At 44.0% G+C, this 22,528-nt stretch overlaps 1 protein-coding gene across 1 annotated transcript in view; it reads left to right on the top strand.

Moving 5' to 3' along the window:
• The window catches only part of TRHDE (thyrotropin releasing hormone degrading enzyme), a 2,026,389-nt gene that overhangs the window by 1,987,342 nt on the left and 16,519 nt on the right, over nucleotides 1-22,528 (top strand). The window contains exon 18 of the mRNA XM_078678167.1: nucleotides 8,254-8,335. Within this exon, the coding sequence (XP_078534293.1) occupies nucleotides 8,254-8,335 (82 nt within the window). The remainder of the gene's footprint in view (nucleotides 1-8,253; nucleotides 8,336-22,528) is intronic.

Genomic DNA, 22,528 nt, shown 5'->3' with positions numbered 1-22,528 from the left:
AAGTGTCCCGAGCAGTCTATACACCTAACATTTGGTTCAAGAGAAAGAACACCTAAAATATACAAATCAGCACAACAGACTTAGAATTGCAAACAATAATAAATACAAAAGGAAAAAAGAAAAAGAGAAAAAGAGTTGGAGAAGCCCTTCATTCAAAAATTCACTATTTTCAGTATCAAAAATAATTATTTATTGCATATAGTAAAAGCATCTAGAACAATTACGCTCAAGGCAAAGTGCTGGTGTACAAAAAACATATCACAAACCAGACAAGTGGCAGACAGAAAAATACATGTTACAATAAAGGTACAACAGAAATAATGTGTCCTTATGTAATTTTGGCCACATAGGCGTGGACGGCATTTCGACCGCTGTATCAATACACGGTCATCATCAGGACTCAGTTTATTTGAGCCTCACAAATCTGTATCATAGAAAATTATTATATAATACAATTACTAACGGTAGACTTCTTCGAAAGAAAAGGCTCCAAGAACAGAATGAAACTTAAAAGGAACCCACCAAGTGAAAAGGCAGCCACAGAAAAACCATAAATGAACCAACACCAACACCCAGTGCGATGAAGGAAGGTATAGATGCCACCACCGAGCTACAAGAATGCTCAAAAGAAATCACCTGTGTAAAAACAATCAGACCAGTCTATCATTGACGGTCGTCCATAAGAATTCGGAGGATATACTATAACAAAGAAAATATTTAATTAAAACCACATAAATTACTCAAGTGGAATCAAAAACCGCAGCCACCAATAAATGGGAAAACTTACAGTCACAAAAGTAACTTGAACAAGTCGCACTGAATGGTGGACAATTAGTTATATTTGTCCATAGTGTCGGAGAATGAAATTCTAAAGTCCATGTTATTTTCGCCCATTCAATCAGCTAGTAATAAGAAAAACAGCCATAAGTCCTCCGCAATTTCACTGCCAAAAACCTATGTCAGATCGAATCATCACTACAATAAATGCTATTGGGGTTGGGCCAGGCTATTCAATCAGCCACAGACTTAGGTACTAAACACTTGATTTGTTTGACTGGCATACTTATCCATCATAGACCCCAATAGAGTGACTTTGCCAGGGTTTCTATACATATATTACATTAAACCAAGTCAAATAGTTCAGTGAGTCCCTAATTAAAAGGGGCTATATAATTGCATTAAAGGCAATGAAACCACAAACATTGCGTCCATTATCAGGGGTCAGCGTTTCGTGAATATGGATATTGATGTATACATAACAATGGTTAAAATCATGTAATGCTCAAATACTCCTCGACGTCCATTTTGTGGCAAAAATACGTTCTCAAGCAGTAACCTCCCGCATGAGAAAGTCAGTTGTGTTAATTCGAGAGTAACGCGCAAAACTATCTAAGTTCAAACTTACCGGCACAATCCTTGTTCCCGCGAAAAACGTTCGGGCGTGAATTATGCCCGCATCTCCACTACAAGATATAGAACCAGAAGATGATCAAACAAGGGGCATAGACATAAACAAAGGCCCAAAAAATTTGTAGAGATGGCCAAGTACAGCTAGAATAGGCGCCATCTTAGAATGGACAAACAATCGCAAACTTTAATTGCAAATTGCCCACAATGTTGTCCCAAATGAGGCCTGAGTGGGCATGAAGGCAATAAAAGGAGAACATAATTCATCTACATGAAGAGAAATAGAGTTCTTTGCTTTGAAGAATCCAGTAGTTCAAAAAAGGGATATAAAATAGTTATTGAAAAAATTTACCAAAACTTTATAAAAAAATGAGTCAACTGAAAAATGCTGGTCAGAATAAAAGTTTTAAGGCCCAATGAAAAATCTTAACCTATCCACCTCATAAGCCACAATTAGAAGGGGAAGGAGAAAGACAAAAGACCTACATGTCCACAAGGGAGAGAGAGGCCATTCATTCGACATGCATATCCATAAGAGCAAGAAAGGCATTTTCATTCGAAGAAGCCTAGTTACAGCACGTTGATACAATACAGATCACTTAAAAGGAAAAGATACAGTTATAGGTTACATTATTAACAGTATAAGCCAACTCAGTTACCGCCAGACAAAGAATTATAAAACCTCTAGAGCAAGCATAAAATATTTTCTCAAGCAGCAGTACAATGTTAAAAACAATTCAGTTAAACCCTCAAATGTAAATAAACATAATCTACAATATATTACAACAGATCGTATTAGCTGAGTATAACAGAGTGACACTCCTCCATAGAGTTAAGGCCCACATTTATACTGTTGCACCTAAGTATCCAAAGACATTCAGTTTTGCTTAGAATGTTTGCAATGCTACCACCCCTAGCCGGAGTGTGTATCACCTCAATCACCTGCCAGCACATATCGAGCAGGCACAGCCCCCCACTGGTGGGTGTACACCCGGACTGGCTAGTATTTTGCTTGGGTGGTAGATTGCCCCAGTTAGTATGAGGGGTAGTGGAGCAGTTACCCTAGTGTCCTGGGGTCGTGGAGAGAGGGTGTCAAGAGCCCATATGCCTAACGATAACAAGAAGGTCAGGCAATGGGTCACCATCAATGAGCAGAAGGTGGCTACTCAGAGAGACACAGGAGCCAGCATGACAACCATCAGGTTTCAGCGTGTTTCTTCAGAGCAGGTAGTCCCTAATGTAGTCCACCAGGTTGTAATAGCTGACAGCCATGATTGTCACTATCTAGTGATTCTGGGTCCCTTTGAATGGGATGATGTTTAATCTCAGGTACCTTGAGGGTAGCTGTGAACCCATCCATGTCTGTGGATTGTCTGCTTGGTGATGACCTGGAGCAAACCATCTGGGAAGAGGTAGAGCTCCGGACCCACCTAGAGATGTTCGGGCTGCCTGACTGGGTGTGCCTGACCATACGGTCTATGGCTGACCAAGACGGTAGTCAGGAGGAACTGAAAAACTGGTCAAGGTGCCTGCCAAAAAGAGAAAGGACAAGGGGTGTGAGAAACCTGCTCCTATAACTCCTACAGTCTTGGAGGAGGCTGAGTCTGAGGGCCGCATCCTGGAAACTACAGGGTAGGCCATTGCCGATCTGGGAAACCTTTCTGGACTGACCAACTTGCAGAAGGAAGGAGGTCCCACCAGGGAGGAGTTCTGCAGAGCACAGAAGGAGTGCCCTACTCTAAAGGGACTAGGGCAGCAGTCCAAGACCCAGGCAACTTACAACACCTCTGGTGATCACCAGATTTACCGGGAGAATGGTCTCCTATACAGTGAACTGAAGGTTCATGAGCCTTATGTAACCCATGTGTTGGTGGTCTCTCAGTTATACAGGGCCTTTGTACTGGAGGTAACTCATGATGTTCCCCTGGCATGTCATCTGAGGCAAGACAATACTTTTGGCAGGCTTGTCACCCACTTGTCTTGGTCCATGATGAAGATGGCCTTAGATGCATTTTGCGGGTCAATTCCCACCTGCAAAGCCAGCAGGATGTCAGGAGGCAAGTACAAAGCTCCCCTGGTTCTTCTTCCAGTCATTGGGACCCCCTTTGAAAGAGGGTGGGCAGCAACATTTTTGGCTCTGTGGATCCCAAGACCGCCCTGGGCAACCAGTTCATCCTTATCTTGGTGAATCATGCCATCAGAGGCTATACCACTGAAGACACTGATCGCACCCACAGTGGCCAAGGCACTGATGGGGATATTTACCTGTGTGGAGTTCCCCAAGGAGATAGTATCTAACCGTAGTACCAACTTCCTGTTGGTGTTCATGAAGTTCATGTGGGCAAGTTTGGAGTAACATACAAGTTCTCCATACCCTATCTTGCCCAAACCAATGGGCTTGTTAAAAGATTCAACAATACCCTTACAGGCATGATCATAGGCCTGTCTGAGCTCTCGAGGCAGAAGTGGGACATCCTTATGCCATACTTGTTTGCATACAGGGGGTGCTGCAGAAGGGTTGGAATCAGCCCTTTTGAGCTTCCGTGTGAGCACACTGTCAGAGGACCTGTCAGCCTGGTGAAGGAGATTTGGGAGCAAGCTCCCAAGAAAGTACCTCAGGATGTGGTTAGCTTCATGCTGTCCCTCTGAACCCAGATGAAGAGCTTTCGGAAGAAGGCAAAGTAGAATTTGGAAACCAGCCAGGAGGTTATAAAACAGTCATATGACTAGAATGGTGCCCTGGTCAAGCATCAGTCTGGCAGAAAGTGTGGGTGATGGAGCCTGAGAAGCCCAGGGCCCTACAAGATTGATGGTCTGGGCCCTGTGAGGTGAAGGAATACAAGGGAAATGTCACTTTCATGGTGGACCTCCAGACCCCAAGGAACCCATTATGGGTCCTGCATTTCAATTGCCTCAAACCCCACTTCAGGAGGTCCGATGTTACCATGCTCTTGGTCGTGGATGATGGAGACGAGAAGAAAAGTGAACCTCCCCTAACCTTTCTTTTTTCCAAGGAGCAGGATGGGTGAATGGAGAGTGTGAACCTCTCCCCTACCCTATCCCTAGACCAACAGAGTGACTGTTGCCAACTGTTGGGGGAATTTGCCTCTCTATTCTTCCTATCCCTGGGGCTCACTACTTGGTGTACCTATGAATCATGATATTGACACTGGGGAAAGTATGCCTGTGAAGAATAAGATCTACAAGTTATCTGAGAAGGTGATAGCCTGCATAAAGGAAGAAGTCTCTAAAATGATGGAGCTGGGGGTAATTGAGCCCACAAGAAGCCCTTGGTCCAGACCAATGGTGATGGTCCCCAAGGCTCCCCCTTCCAAATACCAACCTGAACTCAGGTTCTGCGTGGATTACCGGGGGCTCAATGTAGTCACTGAGACTGATGTACACCCCATCCCAGAGCTAACAAGTTCAGTGATCGGTTAGATGCTTCTAAGTTCCTCAGCAAATTTGAGCTGATGTTGGGGTACTGGAAAGATCACCTTTACTGAGGGGGGCAAAGAAAGATGTCTGCATTCTCCATCCCAGATGGCCATTTGTAGTTTTGGGTGATGCCCTTTGGGTTGAAGAATGCCCTGCCACTTTCCATTGGATGGTGAATCAGGTACTGGCTGGGAAGCAGAACTTCATTGCTGCCTACCTAGATGACATTATGGTCTTCAGTTCTAGCTTGGAGGACCAACTGTGCCACCTCAGGGAATTGCGTCAGGCTCTGAATAGAGCAGGCCTGAATATCAAGCCCAGCCAGTGCCGGATAGGGCAGGGTTCTGTTATGTACTTTGTTCATTAAGTTGGAGGGGGCAAGGTATAATCTCTCTAGGTTAAAGTACAGATCATTCTGTCTAGGGAACTTCCCAAGACTCGGACAAAGGGGAGGGTTTTTCTAGGCCTCCCTTCATACTACAGGAGATTTGTCAGGGTGCAGTACAACATAGTTCCTCCCTAGACAGAACTGACTTCTAAACAGCAGCCCAAAAAGGTGATCTGTATAAAAGTATTCCAGACTGCTTTTGGCACCCTGAGGAAGGCCAAGTTAATGGCACCTGTCCTCAAGGCCACTGATTTATCCAGGAGCTCATTGTGCACGCAGATGCCTCAGAGCTTGGCGTGGGGTCAGTTCTGTCATAGATAAACAAAAAGGTCCTAGATCAACCAGTAGTCTTCTTTTGCAGGTGTGTATTCCCTAGGTAACAGAGATGAAGTGCAATAAAAAGGGAAGCATTTGCAGTGGTCTTGGCACTGAAGAAGTTGAGACCATACCTGTCTGGGGCTCACTTCTGGGATCAGACAGACCACTGACGCCTTGGATGGCTATTGCAGATAAGGGATGAAAATACCAAACTGTTAAGGTGGTCCAGAACCCTACAGTGACTGGATATTATGGATGAGCATCGCCCAGGAACTGACCACACCAAGGCTGATGGCTTCTACATGTTCTTCCACCTTCGTAAAAAGAACTCTCCCAAGCAAAAAAGCTACATCATAAAAGGCTCCATTCCCAGGGTAAAATTATTTATGCTCACATAAGGGTGCCACAAACATATTTTGAATAAGCATTTTAACTGTTTAATTTCCTTACAGGTACAACTAAGATAATAGAGAGAATACTAACTACTACACCTACCCTCAAACTATTAACTCTGGAATAAAGTGAAAAGGGTGGGGCATAAGCAATGTGCTCTTATCTCTCTGAGTAACACAAGTTTTATGTTGACCCCTTTAAAAAATTACTTACACTGGGGTGATAACAGTAATCCAGAAAGGATTGTCCTAGTGCGTTGTCAATTGCCACCTAGAAGTGTCACAATTCCATTCCCTAAGTTTCCCAAAGATACTACTTCCAATGGGGCTATTGTTTCTGACGAGTATCACTACATAGAGCTGATACATTGGCCTGATCAAACATGATAACACTTCCTCCGTGAACTACCCAGAGTTTGCCTGGGGTATGTCCTGCTACTACTGCAAGGGAGCCAAACAGCTTGCTAATTTTAAGTGCTGCAGAACAAGCAGGGGAAAAGGATCTCCTGGATTTGTGCCACCAAACAATGCATGTGTGGATGGATCTCAAAGAACAATGAACATTGCTATCAGGCTTGGAAGATCCCAATATAGCACACTGCTTTTTTAGAGCTATCTTACTGCCTGTGTAGGACTGAATTTAGTTAACAATTAAACAGAACGTGCATCATATTGTTTTTTATACAAGCTTTACCTTATGTCTTATGCTAAAAACCTGAGATAAAACCCACTAAGGGGCCAATTACAATCTCGTTCAGAAGGCCTCCAGATGGGTTCTGGAATAAGCAAATCCGATTCGGAGCCTATGTTTCAGACCAAATCTTCCCTCGTTCTGAACAACCAGGTACAATGCGAAGATCTGGTCCGTGTTGACCAAATCTTTTCTGAATCCGATCCTGTGAGTCTGACTTGTTTGCAGCTGAATCGTGCCGCACAAAGGAGCCTGCTTCTGAATGAGCGCGTACGATGCACGATTCGGACAGCTGTATCAACTCGGTCAGAGCAAAACAAAACAGCTGTGGGAATTAGACTTTGAGGGAATGTAGCAGGCTCCCCCCATCACTCTGAATCGGTCCCGTGGGGGTACCCATGTGTCCCCCCCTTTCCATGCATGCATAGTGTGGCAGGCACCATGGGTTGCCTGCCACAGGGTGTTTGCTTTTCCCCACCCACCACTTTTTGCTATGGGGGGTGTGTGCGCGTTCGTTATACAGGCTTCCATAGATTTCAATGGGAGTCTGAGCGAACCAAGTCTGTCACCATAAGGGTGCATCGGAATCGATTGCTCGTACTCGTGGAGCGAAATTCGCTAGGAAAGCCCTCCGGATCTGAGTCATATGGAGGGCTTTCCTAGCGAGATCATAATCAGCCCCTTAGTGTTAACACATCAGGCTATTCTTTTTGTTATACCTCATTAATGAACAAAGAGAGAAACTGGTCAAGATGCAATGTCTTTCTTCATTAGGTGGAGAATGCCCCATTACAGTTGCCATCAATGAGGACTGATGCACCACCAGTTACTGATTATCAACTTTGGACTGATACATGCCGCCTATGTTTCAGAAGTTTTCAAAAAAATATGCTCCTATCTCTTCATTGAATTTACTTTCGAAACCCTCCTCCTCCCTAGTCACTCAAATGTTGTGATTCAACCTACACTAGCTGTTCTTTGTTGTGCATTCGTAAGGTCATCTGATAAAATACGTAGGGTTATCTATTCTTTACCTTGCTCCTACTTACTTGGTTGGCAGATTTGACATGTGGAATCTAATGTATAGACCTTCTAGGCATCAATATTACATTAATAATAATCAGCCATATCGTTCCCTTATGTTTTGAATAATTTATGTGAGAACATATGTACTTTACATTGAAATGACACAAGACCGATTTCATTTCCTAATAGTAGAACACAGAAAAGATGTTAGGCTTTGCACACATAGAATGAAATATATTTGCAATTGGCCACATTTTGCAGTTATGATGTCTGTGGTAATTGAAACGAAATGCTGAGTTAACTTTCAGCACACCATTCTCTGTTCACATTATTAGAAGCGTCCTTTATTTCCTGTTTTCCATGCTGTGCACTTTTTATAAAGTAAAAAAAATTGTCATATAATAGGTCTGATTATTTTGCAATGGATGAAATTATTTCCTTTAGCCAATTTCTAACATGTTATTTTGAGAAATGGAATGAGTAGAAGTGTCCCAAGCCTGTTGCGTTATGTTTTCAACATTTTGCACACATTTGTTTTTAAAGTGTAAAATTAATTCAGAAATTCTCATTGCACCCTCTTTCGTCTTATGCAGATACGGGGAGGCTTTGTTTATGAATTCAAAACTTATCAGTGGAGTTACAGAGTTTCTTAATACTGAAGGAGAACTCAACGAGGTAAATCATTTTTATCATTCTGTATGAGCATATTTGTACAATGGAATCTGGAAACATAAATCTGGACCCATCTTCTGGCAATGGCATGACAAAGGGGTCTATGTTATCATTTTGCTTTTTCTATGATTCTATATGTGACTTAATGTATGCAGCTCCTTGACACTGGGATTGGAATATTGCAACAAAAGTGACATCAAAACATACTTTCAGAAGCAGTAGATGAATAAGTGGCAGCCATGCTGTTATGTTATGTGTACTTGTAGAGCACTCTATCACCCAGAAGGCAATCCTGGTGCTGAAGCAGGGCCAATTCTGGCCTGGCCTAGGTCTAGGCTAGCAGAAGTCTATTTCAAGAGCCATGCCTCTAGCTTCTGGCGGAATTTGAGAATTGAAGAGGGGACTCTAATGTGTAGTGACAGTTCGTTCCAGACTTTAGGAGTGATGTACAAGAAAGCCCTACCTTCGGATCTGGTTTTGTGTATTCGTGGTTTGTTTGCCAGTATTAGGTTGGCTAAGTGAATGTGTCTAGTGGGTTTGTGGAATATGATGCGGTTGTTGGGGTAAGCTGGGCCCATGTTTTGAGTGCATTATGAATATCCTGCCTATGCTTCAGAAAGCACAGAATTATCGGGTCTGGACATAACCCCCAGGTCCCTTATGTCCCCGCCCCATTCATTAACAAAGTGGAGGAGATAACCATCTCCAGACAGAAAAAAAGACAGGAGGAATGCTGGGACCCTAATACTGCCCCTCCCACCGGGAGTACATAAGCAGTACTTACCCAGCATCCTACCTGTTCTTTTTTTCTGTCTGTTGACTGAATGGACTTGGATGTGCTGGTGCTGCTCCTGCTGGGCTGGAGTGGCGGTGCTTCTCTTCAACCCCTGCCTGGCTGTGCAGGCGCGGGGTTTCCTGGGCTGTCTCTCGGCCTGCCGGGCTTGCTGGGAGTCAGGCTCTGTTCCTGCCGGAATCCTGCTTGGAAAGGCCCTTTACGGCTGGGGCGTGTGCTCCTGTTTCCATCTGATTCACGGGTGCGTCTTCCCGAGTCTGGCAGGATGGGACGTGCCTCGCTTGAGATGTCCTCGCGTCTCCTAGGATTCCTGCTGGCAGTTGGGGGGGGCTTGGTGCTGGTATTGGCCCCCGCCCTGGGTGAGTCCGCTTGGCGGCTTTTTGTAATTTCTACCCCTGTCGCTTGTGCAACCGTGCCTGGTCACGAGACCGTGGGAGCTGCGGTCTGCTCTTTTGCCACAACAATGATAAATGTGTGTTTGCAGGGAGGGCACGTCTTCCTCTTCTTTCCTGAATTACTGCTTCTCTCTACATGATGCTGCCGTTACCCTCCTAATGGCCTGTTTCTGGTGACTTGCGAGGGATTGCAAGTCCCCCTTCGACTTTCTTTGCACAGTCCACACGGATGTACCTATTAGGCCGTTCACGGGTTCAGACCCTGCGCACCTTCATGGCTCGTGCTCTGCCTGCCGCTGTGTTGAGTTGGCCGGTATTTTTTTTCGGGGCAGTCATGATTAGTTGCGGTTCACGCTGGTTGTTGCCGCTGTGTGTTTTTTGTTGCATCAGGGATGGCATGCTGGCGGCCCTACGGGTGCCGTGCTTGGTGCTGCTGGCTGCTCTTTCAGGTACTCCTGAAGCACCCGCTCCTGATGACAGCTGTTGGAGATGGAGATCCCGCGTTCTGAATCTGGGATCGAGTGACGTGCTGCCGGAGGTGTGGGATTTTTCCTGGCCTCCCTGAGGTTTTTAATCAACAAATGATTGTACTGTCTCTGGTTCTGGTCCAGGCAGGAGGAGCTGGGCCCTTCACCATGCTTGTCTCTCCTCCTGCGGGCGGCTGCCTCTCGGGTGGCACTCGCTCTTTGTTTTAGCCTTGATGGTCTCTGTCTTGCCTGTCGTCATTTTGGGCTCTTCTGGCGCCGGACCCCTTTTTCTGTTTCTGGGGTCTTGCCTTGGTGATGGCCCCTTTCACCCTGCGCTTGCTGTGCTGTGCACTGGCTGTTTCCTGTCCGGTGGCTCTCCATCCCTGGGTTGTTGTGCCTTTGTTGGTTCAGGGCTGGTATGGGTGATGCCGCTTGTTTCCCAGCCTAGTTCTCTTTATCGGTGCTGGGTGCCTGGTGGTGTGTTTTGTCCGGACCTTGTTCCTGGCTGCATGTCTCCCCTTTGCTGTGTTTTGGTCCTGGTGCCGACCCTGCCACCCCGGCCTCTCTGGCTATTCTTTCTTGTTTTGCCAGCCCTGGAGGGTGTTTCGGGGTGTTCGGCTATCGTCCTTGGTAGTGCTGTGTTTCTGCCTCCCTTTTGGCGCGGTGGCCGCGGCTCTGGTGTCTTCCTGGGGTTCCCTGCTCTTGCCAGTGACTGGCTTCCATGGGTGTTGCGGTTGGGACCGTGGTCCTCCTGGGCCTGCGTGGCCGCCGTGCTCCTCGCCCTTGTTATGGTATGGACGGTTGCTCTTCAGCTGCCCCCTCGCTGGTGCTTGTCCTCTCCTGGGAATTTGGTCCTGCCGGGGTCTGCCCTCTCTTTCTGTCATGCCTGTCCGGTCCTGCTTCTCGGTGTGTTCTTGGTTCAGGTTCTCTGGTCTGGACTCGGGGTGCTGGATCCGCGGTGTGGTGCAGTGTCCGCCTCCTCCTGGTTCCCGGGGTTTGCGCCTGTTGCCGCCTCCTTTTCCAGCAGCCGGGGTTTGTCCCGGGCCTTCTTTTTGCTGGGGTATGCTTCGTGGGAGGCTGGCTAGCTGGTACTGTCTTCGTCTGCCTGCCTTTTCCTTGCTGGGTGCTGCTCTCCTGGTTGCACCTGGCTTTTGCGCTCCCTTTGCTTTTTGCTGGCTTCTGGGGTTTCCGCGGCTTTATCCTCGTGTTCCCTGCTTTTGCTGTGCCCCTACTCTGTTTCCTGTGTCTTTGGCTTACTTCGGTGGGTCCTGGCCGCCCCTCCTGGTTATGCCGTAGGTGCTGCTTGGTCTGGTTTGGGCTCCTGCTCTTCCTTTCCTTTGCACTCCCCTCCCCGGGTGTGTTCCCTGTGCCGGTTTGCCTGTTTGGTCCCTGGGGGTTCATGCCTCTGCTGTTGGGGCCTGGCTGTCTTTCGCTGTTGCCCTATCCTGGGCTCTGGCCCCTGATTTCCCCTCTTCCGTACTGTGGTTGGGGTTCCATCTGGGCTCTGGGGACGGTTGCTCTGTGGGGGGGACTGGTCTTGTCTGGTCCCCTTCCTGAGTGCCTGACTGGGGTCTGCTGGGGCTTTTCTGGCTCCTGTGGGTTTTCTGGCACCTGTTGGTTGCTTTCTTCAGCCCTGCGTCCTTGCCTTTGCTCTCTCTGGCTGGCCTGGCTGTACATTCCGCTGGTGTCGGGCCCTGTCCTGGTGTGACCTTCTGGGCCTGCTCCTGCTGACGGTTCTCTTCCCGGGCTTGTTTCTCCTGTGGTTGTGTGTCCGTGTCTCTGCCTGGTCCTCTTGTCTCGGTTCTAGGCTGTTGGGGTTGCCCCGGTGCTCCTTCTTCGTTGGCCCTCTTTCTGTTGCCTTCTTCCGGCCTGTGTGGGGTCCTGGTGTTCGGTGCTTCTGGGTTGGCATTTCCGGGGTTGCCTCCTGTTGCTCCTGGCCTGCCGGCTTCCTGCTGGTGTGGAGTGGCCTCTGGCGGTGCCTCTTAGGTTTGCTGGCTGTGCGGTTTCTTCGCTGCCGGCTCTGGGGTGTGTTTGCCGGGCGTTCCCGGTTGTTTCCTGGTTCCGGTGTCCTGGCTCGCTCCTGTCTCCCTTTACTTCTGCGAGCTTTTCTCCTAGTGTGGGTGTTTGCCCCCCCCTTCTCTTGTTGGGGTGAGGTTCAGTGGTGTTCGTCTTGGCCTCTGTGGCGTCCTCCCTCATGGCTGCGGGTTGTCCGGGGTCTGCTGCTGGTTGGCCCTCTGGCTTCTCTGCTTCCTCCGGGTTCCGCTTGGCAGTTTTCTCTGGTTGTTTTTCCAGCCTTCTGTGTGGTTCGGCGGTGGTGTGCTGGGGGTCTCTGTTGGTCTTCCTGCCCTTGCTTCGGCCTTTGGGCTGCATGGGCTCCTTCCGGGGGCTGGTTGGGCCTGCGTTGGCGGGTTGCTTGGCTCCGGTCCTAGCTTCCTGGTTCCTTTGCGTTTGTTGCCCTGTTTCTTGGCCGTTTTCTTGGCTCCTCTCCGGCATTGACTGGTGTCAGGCCTGACGGGTTTCTGGCCTGTGGGCTGTGCGCCATGGGGACTTTTCCACTGCTCCTGCCCTTGCTGCAGGCTTGGCAGGGTTGTTGAGTGGCTGCAAGTTACTCCCCAGTGCTCATGCATGTTTTTTTCTGCCCTCTGTGGTTCTGTGGTTTCTTGCCTGGTTGTTTCCTGGTTTGGGGGCTGCAGGAGGTTCACGTTGCCCAGGGCTTGCACCCTGTCTTGTTTTCCATCTCTCTGGGGTTGTGGGTTTCTGGGGTTGTGGACAGTGGCACTGTCCCCTCCCTGGCTGGGCCTGTTCGGTTCGGTTCCAGCTTGTTGGTTTTCGGTTTTTATTGACCTCTCTGTTGTTTGGTCCGCTGCTGGTTCTTTCTGGGGGCTTCTCTGGCCTGTGGTCTTTTGGGTTGGCATCCTCTGCCCCTGCTGGTCTGGGTTTGGTGGCTGTCCTGGTTCAGCTGACCCAATTCTCTGTGGGGCTTTTGGCCTCCTTCCCTATCCTTTTTGGCCTGGCCTCTTGCTGCAGCTCCTACCTCTGGGTTGGGTGTGTGATGGTTGACGTTTGGCGGCCCTGGTGGTGCCTGCGTTTCTTTTAAGGTTCCCGGGCCTCCTCTGTGGGGTTGGGTTGGCTTCTTCCTCTGTCCTCTCTGGGGGCCGGGTCGTTTGGTTTGGTGGGTTGGGCCTGTTTCTGGCCCGTGCTTCCTTCCTTCCTTGTTGGCCTGGGTGTTTGTGCCTGCACCCTGTTGGCTGGTCTTGGCTTCTTTCTTTGGCCTTTTTCAGGGTGGTCGTGTCTGCTAGGTGTCTCTGCGGCTGCCAGGTGCTGTGTGCCTTCCTAGTGGTTGTGGGCTGGGCTGCCTTGTCTGGTGGGTCCCTTGGCCGTGTCCTTTGGGTCTTTGCCCTGGTTACCACGTCTCCGGTTTGTCGGGTTTTTGGGCCTCCTTGTTGTGGCTCTGGCCTTCGTTTTTTTTTCTTGGTTGTCTCTGGTCCGTGTTTGGTCCCTGCTGTTCTGGGTTGCGGTCCAATTGCTTCCTGCAGTCCCCCCTTCCCTCCTTCTAGGTGCTCCCTTGGGTTGCTGCGTTTGTTGTGGTTTCCTGGGTGCGTTTGTGGGTTTGGAAGGACGGTTTTCCACTTTGGTATGCTCCACTTTGTTAATGAATGGGACGAGGACATAAGGGACCTGGGGGTAATGCTCTATTACTTACCGGTAATCTTCATTACTCCGGGTTCCGTTGTCCTGCTTATGTACTCCCGGTGGGAGGGCAGTATTAGGGTCCCAGCATTCCTTTTGTCTTTTTTTCTGTCGGGAGATGGTTATCTCCTCCACTTTGTTAATGAATGGGATGAGCATGGTTTCTGCCGCATGGGTGTCAGTGACAATCACAGTTTATAAATTGTGCGTGGATTGTTTAATCCTGCTGCCATATCGCACTATTTCACATGCACGATATTGAATTGCGTTTAGACGTAGGGCATAGGTTGACAGATTTCCTCCAGACGTAAATATGTACTAGGCAAATACCCTTGGAATTGAAGCCAGAGGTTAAAAAACAAATGTAAAATGCGCAATTTGTATAGCCAATAACCACTTGAAAAATACGCATACGACCAGGCACCAGTTTTGACATGATTGGAACTTTCCTACATAATAATACTTTAGAATAAATAACTTTTATTGGAGCTGTACCATCTCTGAATTAAATTTATGAATGATGTTTCTGCCGGATATCATTTAAACTCGCACCATCTTATTTTGTGAAGTATTCAATGACTTTGTCAGGCACTTTTTATCTGACAGCTGTTACCATCTCCTAATCTGGCGCATCAGTAAATATGTAAAAATACATAATGTATCAGAAGACACACGCAAGAGACAAAATAGCTCTTCTGGCTGCTGTAATGTCCTTTCTATTGCCATTGATGCATTTTAGAAGCAAATTTGGCTTGACAGCTATGATCGCTATTTTGTAAATGGAGGTCTGCATTAAAAAGGCGGATCAGTCGTCTGGTCCCGTTTTTCCCTTTCAGATATGAAACAGCTAGTCTAATTATGTACACATGAGCCAGATTTCAGAGGAGATGTGCCGGAGGCAAGTGCAGAAGACACAGATTGCGATGTGTTTGCCTGGCTCAGCTCTCATCATGTGATGCATGTTCTAAGACTTAGCATACATATATTTGTCTAGGTATGTCATGCCGTGGAAAATAACCATAGACTAATTAATTAATCATGCTATTTCAATAAAGTGTACTAATAAATTAATACGCACACATTTATTACTAAAGTGCAAGGTCAAAATCTCATGTTATTACAGTAGAATAGTAAAACTGAAATAAATAGATCAAATAAATCATCACTGCCGCATGAATTACATGTTAAAACCACAATTTACAGTAGGAGACATGATTCCAAAACCTGTTAAACGAGATTGTATCTCACTATACGAATTTCATCTTTTGTGCTCTGCTCCTGTTTAAATACCATTGTTTATAACTTCTACTCATGGAAAAAGAGCATAGTATTAACCATGTAGGCAGATCCACCAAGAGTGATATGCTATTTATTACCGTTGACCCACTCAGCAAATCTGCATATCCGTTATTCCTCAATTCTCGAAGCATTTCTGCACCTCAGCTTAATTAAGGTGTGTACATGACATTATTTTTTTAGTGTAAATTCCCCTACTTGCGAAGTTTCTTGTAAATTCAGATGTCCATGAGCTTGTGGGTATTGACACTTTTCCATGAACATATCCATCATGGGTGGAAGATCTATGCCTGAGAAAGGCAGGAGTAAACCTCATCATGGGCCGGTATGGTTATTATCACCCTCCCTCCAAACTCATTGGGGATGTTTGTGTAAAAAAAATATAGCTTTAAAGCCCTCAGTCACTTTGACGGCCCACTTTTAAACTGCAGTCCAGCCAGAGTACAGTGGTGATCCTGGCAGCCGTATACTTTTGTCATATATGCAGATGGTATAAATACACACCATAACCAACACATGATATTTAACTCCCATACCACTGATGTATTTTCTGTACCATCTGCTCAGACCTTACAGGAAAGTTAAACTGATCATAGGGTGAAACCAGTTTTACCACTATCATTTTAGCGCCAGGGCACATGCATTATCACACTGAATAGAATTGCCACAGTGCACAAAAGCCTAATCCGAATACTAGCAGAAACAAGGCTCACAAAAACGTAAACAAATCTGAGGTGACCAGTCTGCGGTGGCTATGCAGAAAAGGTACATTTGCTACTAGGGCCCAGTGTTAAAATGAGATTATCTAGTCCTACAACAAAGTGCGATTTTTTGGCCTTCAGTTTTATAAGTAAACTTTCAATATTAAGGGCTACTATTCAGCTCTATGTTTATTCAGACTATTTAAATGGATCCCCCATTCACAGGATAATAACGGTAATATGTATCACCTGTATCATATTACACCCATGTTATGATTTTATGTGTGTAGTTTTTACATTCCTTTTGCTAAGGTACTTTTGATTTTTATATGTTAAGTAGATTTACATATTTGCCTAGGTTAATTTCCCATACGTTAATTGGTTTGGTCAAATACAAAGGCTTTATTTCTAACGCATATTCCCAAAATGAGATCTCAGACTCACAAAAACTCTACAGGCTCCGATCTCAAAGTGATAACCAATTTAGGTACATGCAGATGTGACTCTGGAGCTAGCAGCACATTGTTACCCCTGTAACATTAACCAATTTCGAAAGCTATACATCTGATAAAAGTGTTAAAGGTGCTCACAAGTGGAGAGAGGCATGATTTCATACAGGATCCATGTTCCCTATATCATCTACTGCAACTTTATTTTATGTCCTCAGGAATCAATCTGTAATAAGCTTGCATGGGTGTACTATTGCTTCTCCATAGTGGTCCTACAAATCTGCTTCTGAGCTCTATTCCTTCGATCGGACGGCTTCTTGTTGGTTGACCCTTTTCATTATTCTCTCACCACCGAGATATTTAAAGCAGTTGACAAAAGTGTAGACTACTTCACCTCGAAAAGGCTATGTAGATCAGGGAAACCAAGCAGAAACATTGGAATGGATCTGATGACAGTGATCAAACAATCCGAATGAGATACAGTGACAGTGAAACCAGTGATCCATTGTTAGCAGTATACATTTTTTTAAGTTGAACTTTCACTTCACACTACTTACTCATCTATTCCTCTAACTGCAGTGGGCCCCCAACAGTTAGATGGATTACAGCATTGTCCTCACCACAGAGGCGAATGGTCCAATAATGGATCTTTCTCCACCCATAAGAGCGGTGGGAATTAGGATTACCAAAACATCAACGTTGTCCACCCATTGTAGACCATTAATTGGTGACACATTCACAAATTTTAAATAAGGTTTAAATAAACTACTCTCAGGACCATACTGTAAAAATAAAGTATTGCAGTGGGAAGGCCCAATCTCCTAAAGAAATTAAGTCTGGCCAGAATGAGACCAACTAGAAGCTCTGTTACAACTAAAAAGATTAGAAGAAATAGCACTTGATATTCTGAAAATATTTGCTGAATTTCCCTACAACAAATTTAGATTTGAGTGTAATCCATTACAGTTTCAAATAAAGAACAATCTAAAATGATGAGTTAAAACAAACATCACATACAAGATTGCAGGCTTCTACCACCATTAGAGGCAGAAGAATAGTTCAACCCTATCTAAGATTCAAAACAAAGGGGTAGAAGAATCAATTTTTACGTCCTCTGAGGGTGAGTTTAGGAGCATTTGCAAAAAGAAAACATGTAGCAAAATCAATTCGTTTGGCAAAGAAGAATTGCAGGTCGACTGCATGCATGTAGTAGCAATAGCAAAAGGGCAGTCCAAGATAGGGAAAATGACAAGATTCGATAATGTATAAAATGTAAAGCACAAAGAGTGGTGTCCCATAGAAAAAATTTGTGATAAGGGTGTCCTGCATTGAGAGGAAAAGAGGACTAATAGCATTGCTCCTCCTTTGGGGGTTCTTCATTGTTATGACACCTTAATGATGTAGTGTCACTCCACTAGTCACAAAATACATTTAGTTACTCATGCATTCTTTCCCAGGCTCCTCAAGTGAACAACTTGGCTTTCAAGGCCTCCCAGGTTTGTCAATGGTAAGAAAATGTACAATGTAACAAACTATGACATCGGGTGAAAGTTGACTTTCCCACCAAACCACTCGACTATGAGCTTCAAAAAAATGTCTGTTGTACATATACTGAAACATGCTCAGAACAAATAAACCAACTTTTGTAAAAATGTCAATGAATTATTAAGCTTGCCAATGGAAAATTGCACCTCAAGATGGAACACTTTTAAAGCTCAAAATGCATACATCAGCTCTAAATGAATTATACTTAATTGGAATCAAATATAATGCATCAAAACATCACTTTATAATAAAAGAATAATAATAAAGGTTTCATCAATGTATTATTAGACAAAAATTGAATAGTGTTAGCTATGGTCTACTGCCAAACGTTTTCTACATCCATACATGTAAATTATTCTTATTTCACAAAAATCGTTTAACATTTTTTAAAATCATTAAAGTCTCTGCTATAACCTCTGTAAGTTTCAACTTCCTGGCTAACGTTATTGCATAATTGCACCACAATCGATTTATTATGCATTTGCAATGAAAGGCAATCGAATCGTTAGGCCTCATCATTAAATTTATTAGTTTTCATCAATACAAAAAGAAAAGAAAACACCATTTCATGAGTATTCTTGTTATGAAAATGTATTAATAAACGTTATAACTGTTTAGCAAGGTCTTTTTTCCTTTTCTAACTCTTTCAAGCACGCTCTTACAGTGCTGTTGGTGCACGTGTCTCTACGGTTGCATCACTACGTCTATTTTGTGCAATGTGCACAATCAGGTTTTGGTGTCTAAATCAGGAAAGTGTCATGTATTGTGGTTTTGAAATATTTGCTCTATCCAGCCCCCTCAGATGGCAAATCAAGCCATCACAATATCTGCCCATCAAATCGCATCACAGATTATGGTTATGTTGTCTTTAACCTCTTTCTTCTACTCTCTTCTAAGATTTTCATTACGTCATAGCATTTACATTGTTCATCTTCTATTTTAAGATTAGTTCTCATTCAGTTCCCCCCTTGTTTATCTTTAAGATTTTTGCAAAATTTGATATATAATATCATCAACAATATGCACAAAGAGATCGCCACTAAAGGTCTCAAGATTTAAATTACCAATCCGTTTCCTAGGCTACCGAACCAGTTGTTAAAAGTTGACAATCCCTTACCTAGTGTTTTCCATGCACCATCTGCTTTTAAATCTCTAAAGTCATCATTTAAGTCAGTAATGTGTTTTATGTAGCTTTCTAAGTCTCTGCTATTATCTGGTATGTAGGTGCAATACTGTCGGACCTTTAATAATCAACAGACTCTGCCCTCCTTTGCGAGAAGGATATCAAGAGCAATTCTATTTTGAATCACCATCGTTCTTATTGAAATCATGTCTACATCTATAACAGAAAACCCACCAACTGTACTTGTGGCTTATTTATCAACTATAGTAGAAAGTTGTCTTTTTTTGTGTGAGTTTAATGCTACTCTTACTAAAGGTATTAAAACTCTATATCCTACTATTTCACTTGCATTCACACTTCTCCTCATTCTCAAATTTGTTCACTGTTTCAGAATCTTTAACATGATACACTTTTGTAAAAACTATTCTCATATTACAGATTCTGCACCATCCTCTTGGTAATCTATACAAAATATTCATTCCACAAATATAATACACTCAAGGAAAGATGAGATCAACACCTTCTAAGTATCTATCCCAGTTCTCACTCATTCCAAAAGTTTGTTCACATTCCTTAGAACCTACTAACGTTGTGTTAATAGTTTATCTTTTTCTATATATACACAGAGTGTACCTTTATGTTGCCAATCTAAACCTAATGGAGCCATTTCTTTTAGCATTTTATTTTCTACCTGTAGTAGTTTTCAAGTAGTTAGTTTAGGCAATGCATCAGAATTTAATATTATATTATCTTGTCTACTTTCTACTAAGTTTGTAAAAATCTTCTCAACTCTTACTAATTTATATGTTATGTTATTTCTGTATGCATAAGCCATGTCCAAAGTTTGAGTCGGTCTAAATATATAGCCTGTATCTTCAGCATTAAAAACCCCATAATGTGTATTTAAGTGTTATAAAACCCAAAAGAAAAGATACGATCTTGATTAGAATAATAATACTGTAACTGAGCCATACCATAGAATAAGCTAGTTAATACACAGCATGAAATTTCTTACAACAGAGGTAAGCTATGATAGGTTACCCCCTCAGCCACTGATGAAGGTATTTGGATACATACATAGCAATTACCAACATTCATGGTATTAACATATTCATGTAATAATCTATCATATATAATTGTTGACAAACCATTTATTGTAACTTCATTATGTAAACTTTAGTATTCAAAGTGATAGAATCAGTGTTATTAATCTTTGCAGTTTCAGAAGAAATAGTAAGTTTTGAATCTTTTGCAGGAATATAATGTGATAAACTTAAGACAATAAACAAAACAAATAATGTCAAATAAATAATAAAAAAAGATTCCAGTATACACATATTTGCATCTAGGATAGATTCCAGTGTTGGACCTCAATTCTTCTCAAAATTTAGATTGCTAAGCAAGAAAAAATTGAAATATAGCAGTAGTGGTTTGAGAAATTTGGCAAAGAACAGCACAAAAATGTTAAGGACCATTCAGAAGATTCTTTCAAAGTGGAGAGATTCTCATATCAGGCTAATTATTGAGTATATTCGAGAAAAATTGTGTAAGTCCTTCAGGTGGCACTACATGCGCGAAATTCCGACCTACAACAAAGTTTGTTTCAAGGAGGTTCAGATGAATTTGTATTGCTAATAAAATGGGTAATAGACTCCCGTTCCCATTCATTGGCTGCCAGATAAGTAAACTCAGGAGATGAGTACTTTTCACTGGGTACTCTTGCTCTTTCCAATCTCCTCACAGTGGTTTGCTCATCATTAGTATTACTTTGTTCCGACTACTCAGAATTTTCGGGAACTGTTGCTGGTACTCGTCCTGTTATCAGGCAACTTCTTAGAATCTCACGTCTTCTGGGCCAACAGCCCCTGGGTACTACTCAATTTTTTGTTGCACTTGGCCCTTTGCTTGTGTCGGTGGGTCACATGTATGAACCTTTTTTGCTTTCACAAATGGGCTGATTTGCAACAAAGGCGTTTCCTATGTATCAAACCCTATTTTGCAATTCAGTAACCTGTTACCGAATCGCAAAATGGGTTTGCGATTCGGTATTTGGAAGGGGCGTATGTATGAATGTTTTGTGACCATGAATGCAGTTGCCAAGCATTCACATTTTACCACCAACTTCAAGTTGGTGGTAGGTAACCCATCGCAAATGGGAAGGAGTCTCCAACCGACCCCTGTCTGCTCATGAAAATTGAAAAGAAAACTTTTCCATTTTCTTTTTTAAAAGAAAACAGGCTGCATTTACAAACTTGGTGGTCTGTTGACCATCCCCGTGATTTTAGCAATTCCTAGGGGATCGTATATTGTGACCTTCCTCATTATTATTAAGGAGGTAGGTCGATTTGCGACCCCCTAGAAATCGCTAAATGAAACTCTTGGAGTTTCTTATATTAGGAATTGTGAATACCTAATTGCGATTTGCAGGTAATTGCAATTAGGTAATCGCTTTTCCTAATGTTGATACATGTGGCCAAGTATCTCTGGCAATCAACTTTTCTTATTCAGGCCTTTTTATACCTACAGTTGACTCTCTCTGATCCCCCTCAGGCTAAACAAGTGCTGTCACAGCAGGCTGCTGTTCCCCAACAGCTTGACTAACCTGATCCCCCTGTCTCACTGTAACCACCGATAAATCAGCAACAGGTGTTGCTGTATCATAAAGTGGACATGGGACTCTTAGAGTGTGGCTTGCATGTGCCCAGTTCAGGAGACCTCCACATTTTCCACCTGAAAATGCCCTCTTCAATGTGGCTCCAGACAGGTTTTGCGAACTTGTTTCTTCACTATTACCCCGTCACCAAGACGTCATTGCACTGATCCTGTTGAACTGCAAAATTAATTTTGCCAACCTGGTGAGACAGAACGTACCACATCAGACAGTCCCTTGCAGTATTCCAAAATAGGATCGTCGGTCATGTTTACTAATGCATTTGCAGGAACAGCTGGCAGTCTCATCACGCGGCTCATATTAAATTCATGCTCCGACAATCCTGTCCTCCTGTCTGGTGTACTTCTCAAACTCATTAACACAAGAGACAATTCATCAGGCCACTTAAGACATTGAAGCACACACTTTTGCCAATCTGGATTTCAATGTGTCATTAACTTGCTTCACCAAGCTAGAATCTTCTGGACGGTAATGGCAGTGGAGCTTTTGCTTAACCTGCAGTGCTGTGCAGGATGTCAAATATTAAAATGATTCACTCAATCTGAATCAAAAGAGATCGGAAATCCAAAATGTGGAATCAACTCTCTTAACAATATCTTTTCCACAGTCATTTCTGTGTGTTGGATAGGATTTAACCAATTTTGATAAAATGCAAACAATGACCAAAGCATACCTCAAACCTTTTCAAAGGGGCATTTCAATGATGTCCATTTCCATTCAGTTGAAAGGACCTGCGGAACTTCTAATGTGACTTATGACAACTTGTTTTTCTTCCAGGGTACTGTTGTTGGCACACTACACACCTGTGTCACAATGTTTCTTTGATCACCCTGAATCTAGGATTAAACCACACCTGTTGGAAAAGGCGCATCACTGCATCTCTTCCCACATGTGTAGGTCCATGGTAATGTCTCGCCATATGTGGTAATAGACTGTTAGGCAAAACAGGTCTGCCACCAGTGTAATCCCACACATCATTCTCTCTTTTGCTACATCTTGCTCGCACGCTAGCTTGCTGTTCAGTTTCTGTCACTTCTTCTTCTAACTTCCTTACCTGGTCTCAAGT

The sequence above is a fragment of the Lissotriton helveticus genome, chromosome 1_1 (genome assembly GCF_964261635.1).
Source record: "Lissotriton helveticus chromosome 1_1, aLisHel1.1, whole genome shotgun sequence".
NCBI classification, from domain to species: Eukaryota; Metazoa; Chordata; class Amphibia; order Caudata; family Salamandridae; genus Lissotriton; species Lissotriton helveticus.
This window is presented reverse-complemented; position numbering and strand designations above follow the sequence as displayed.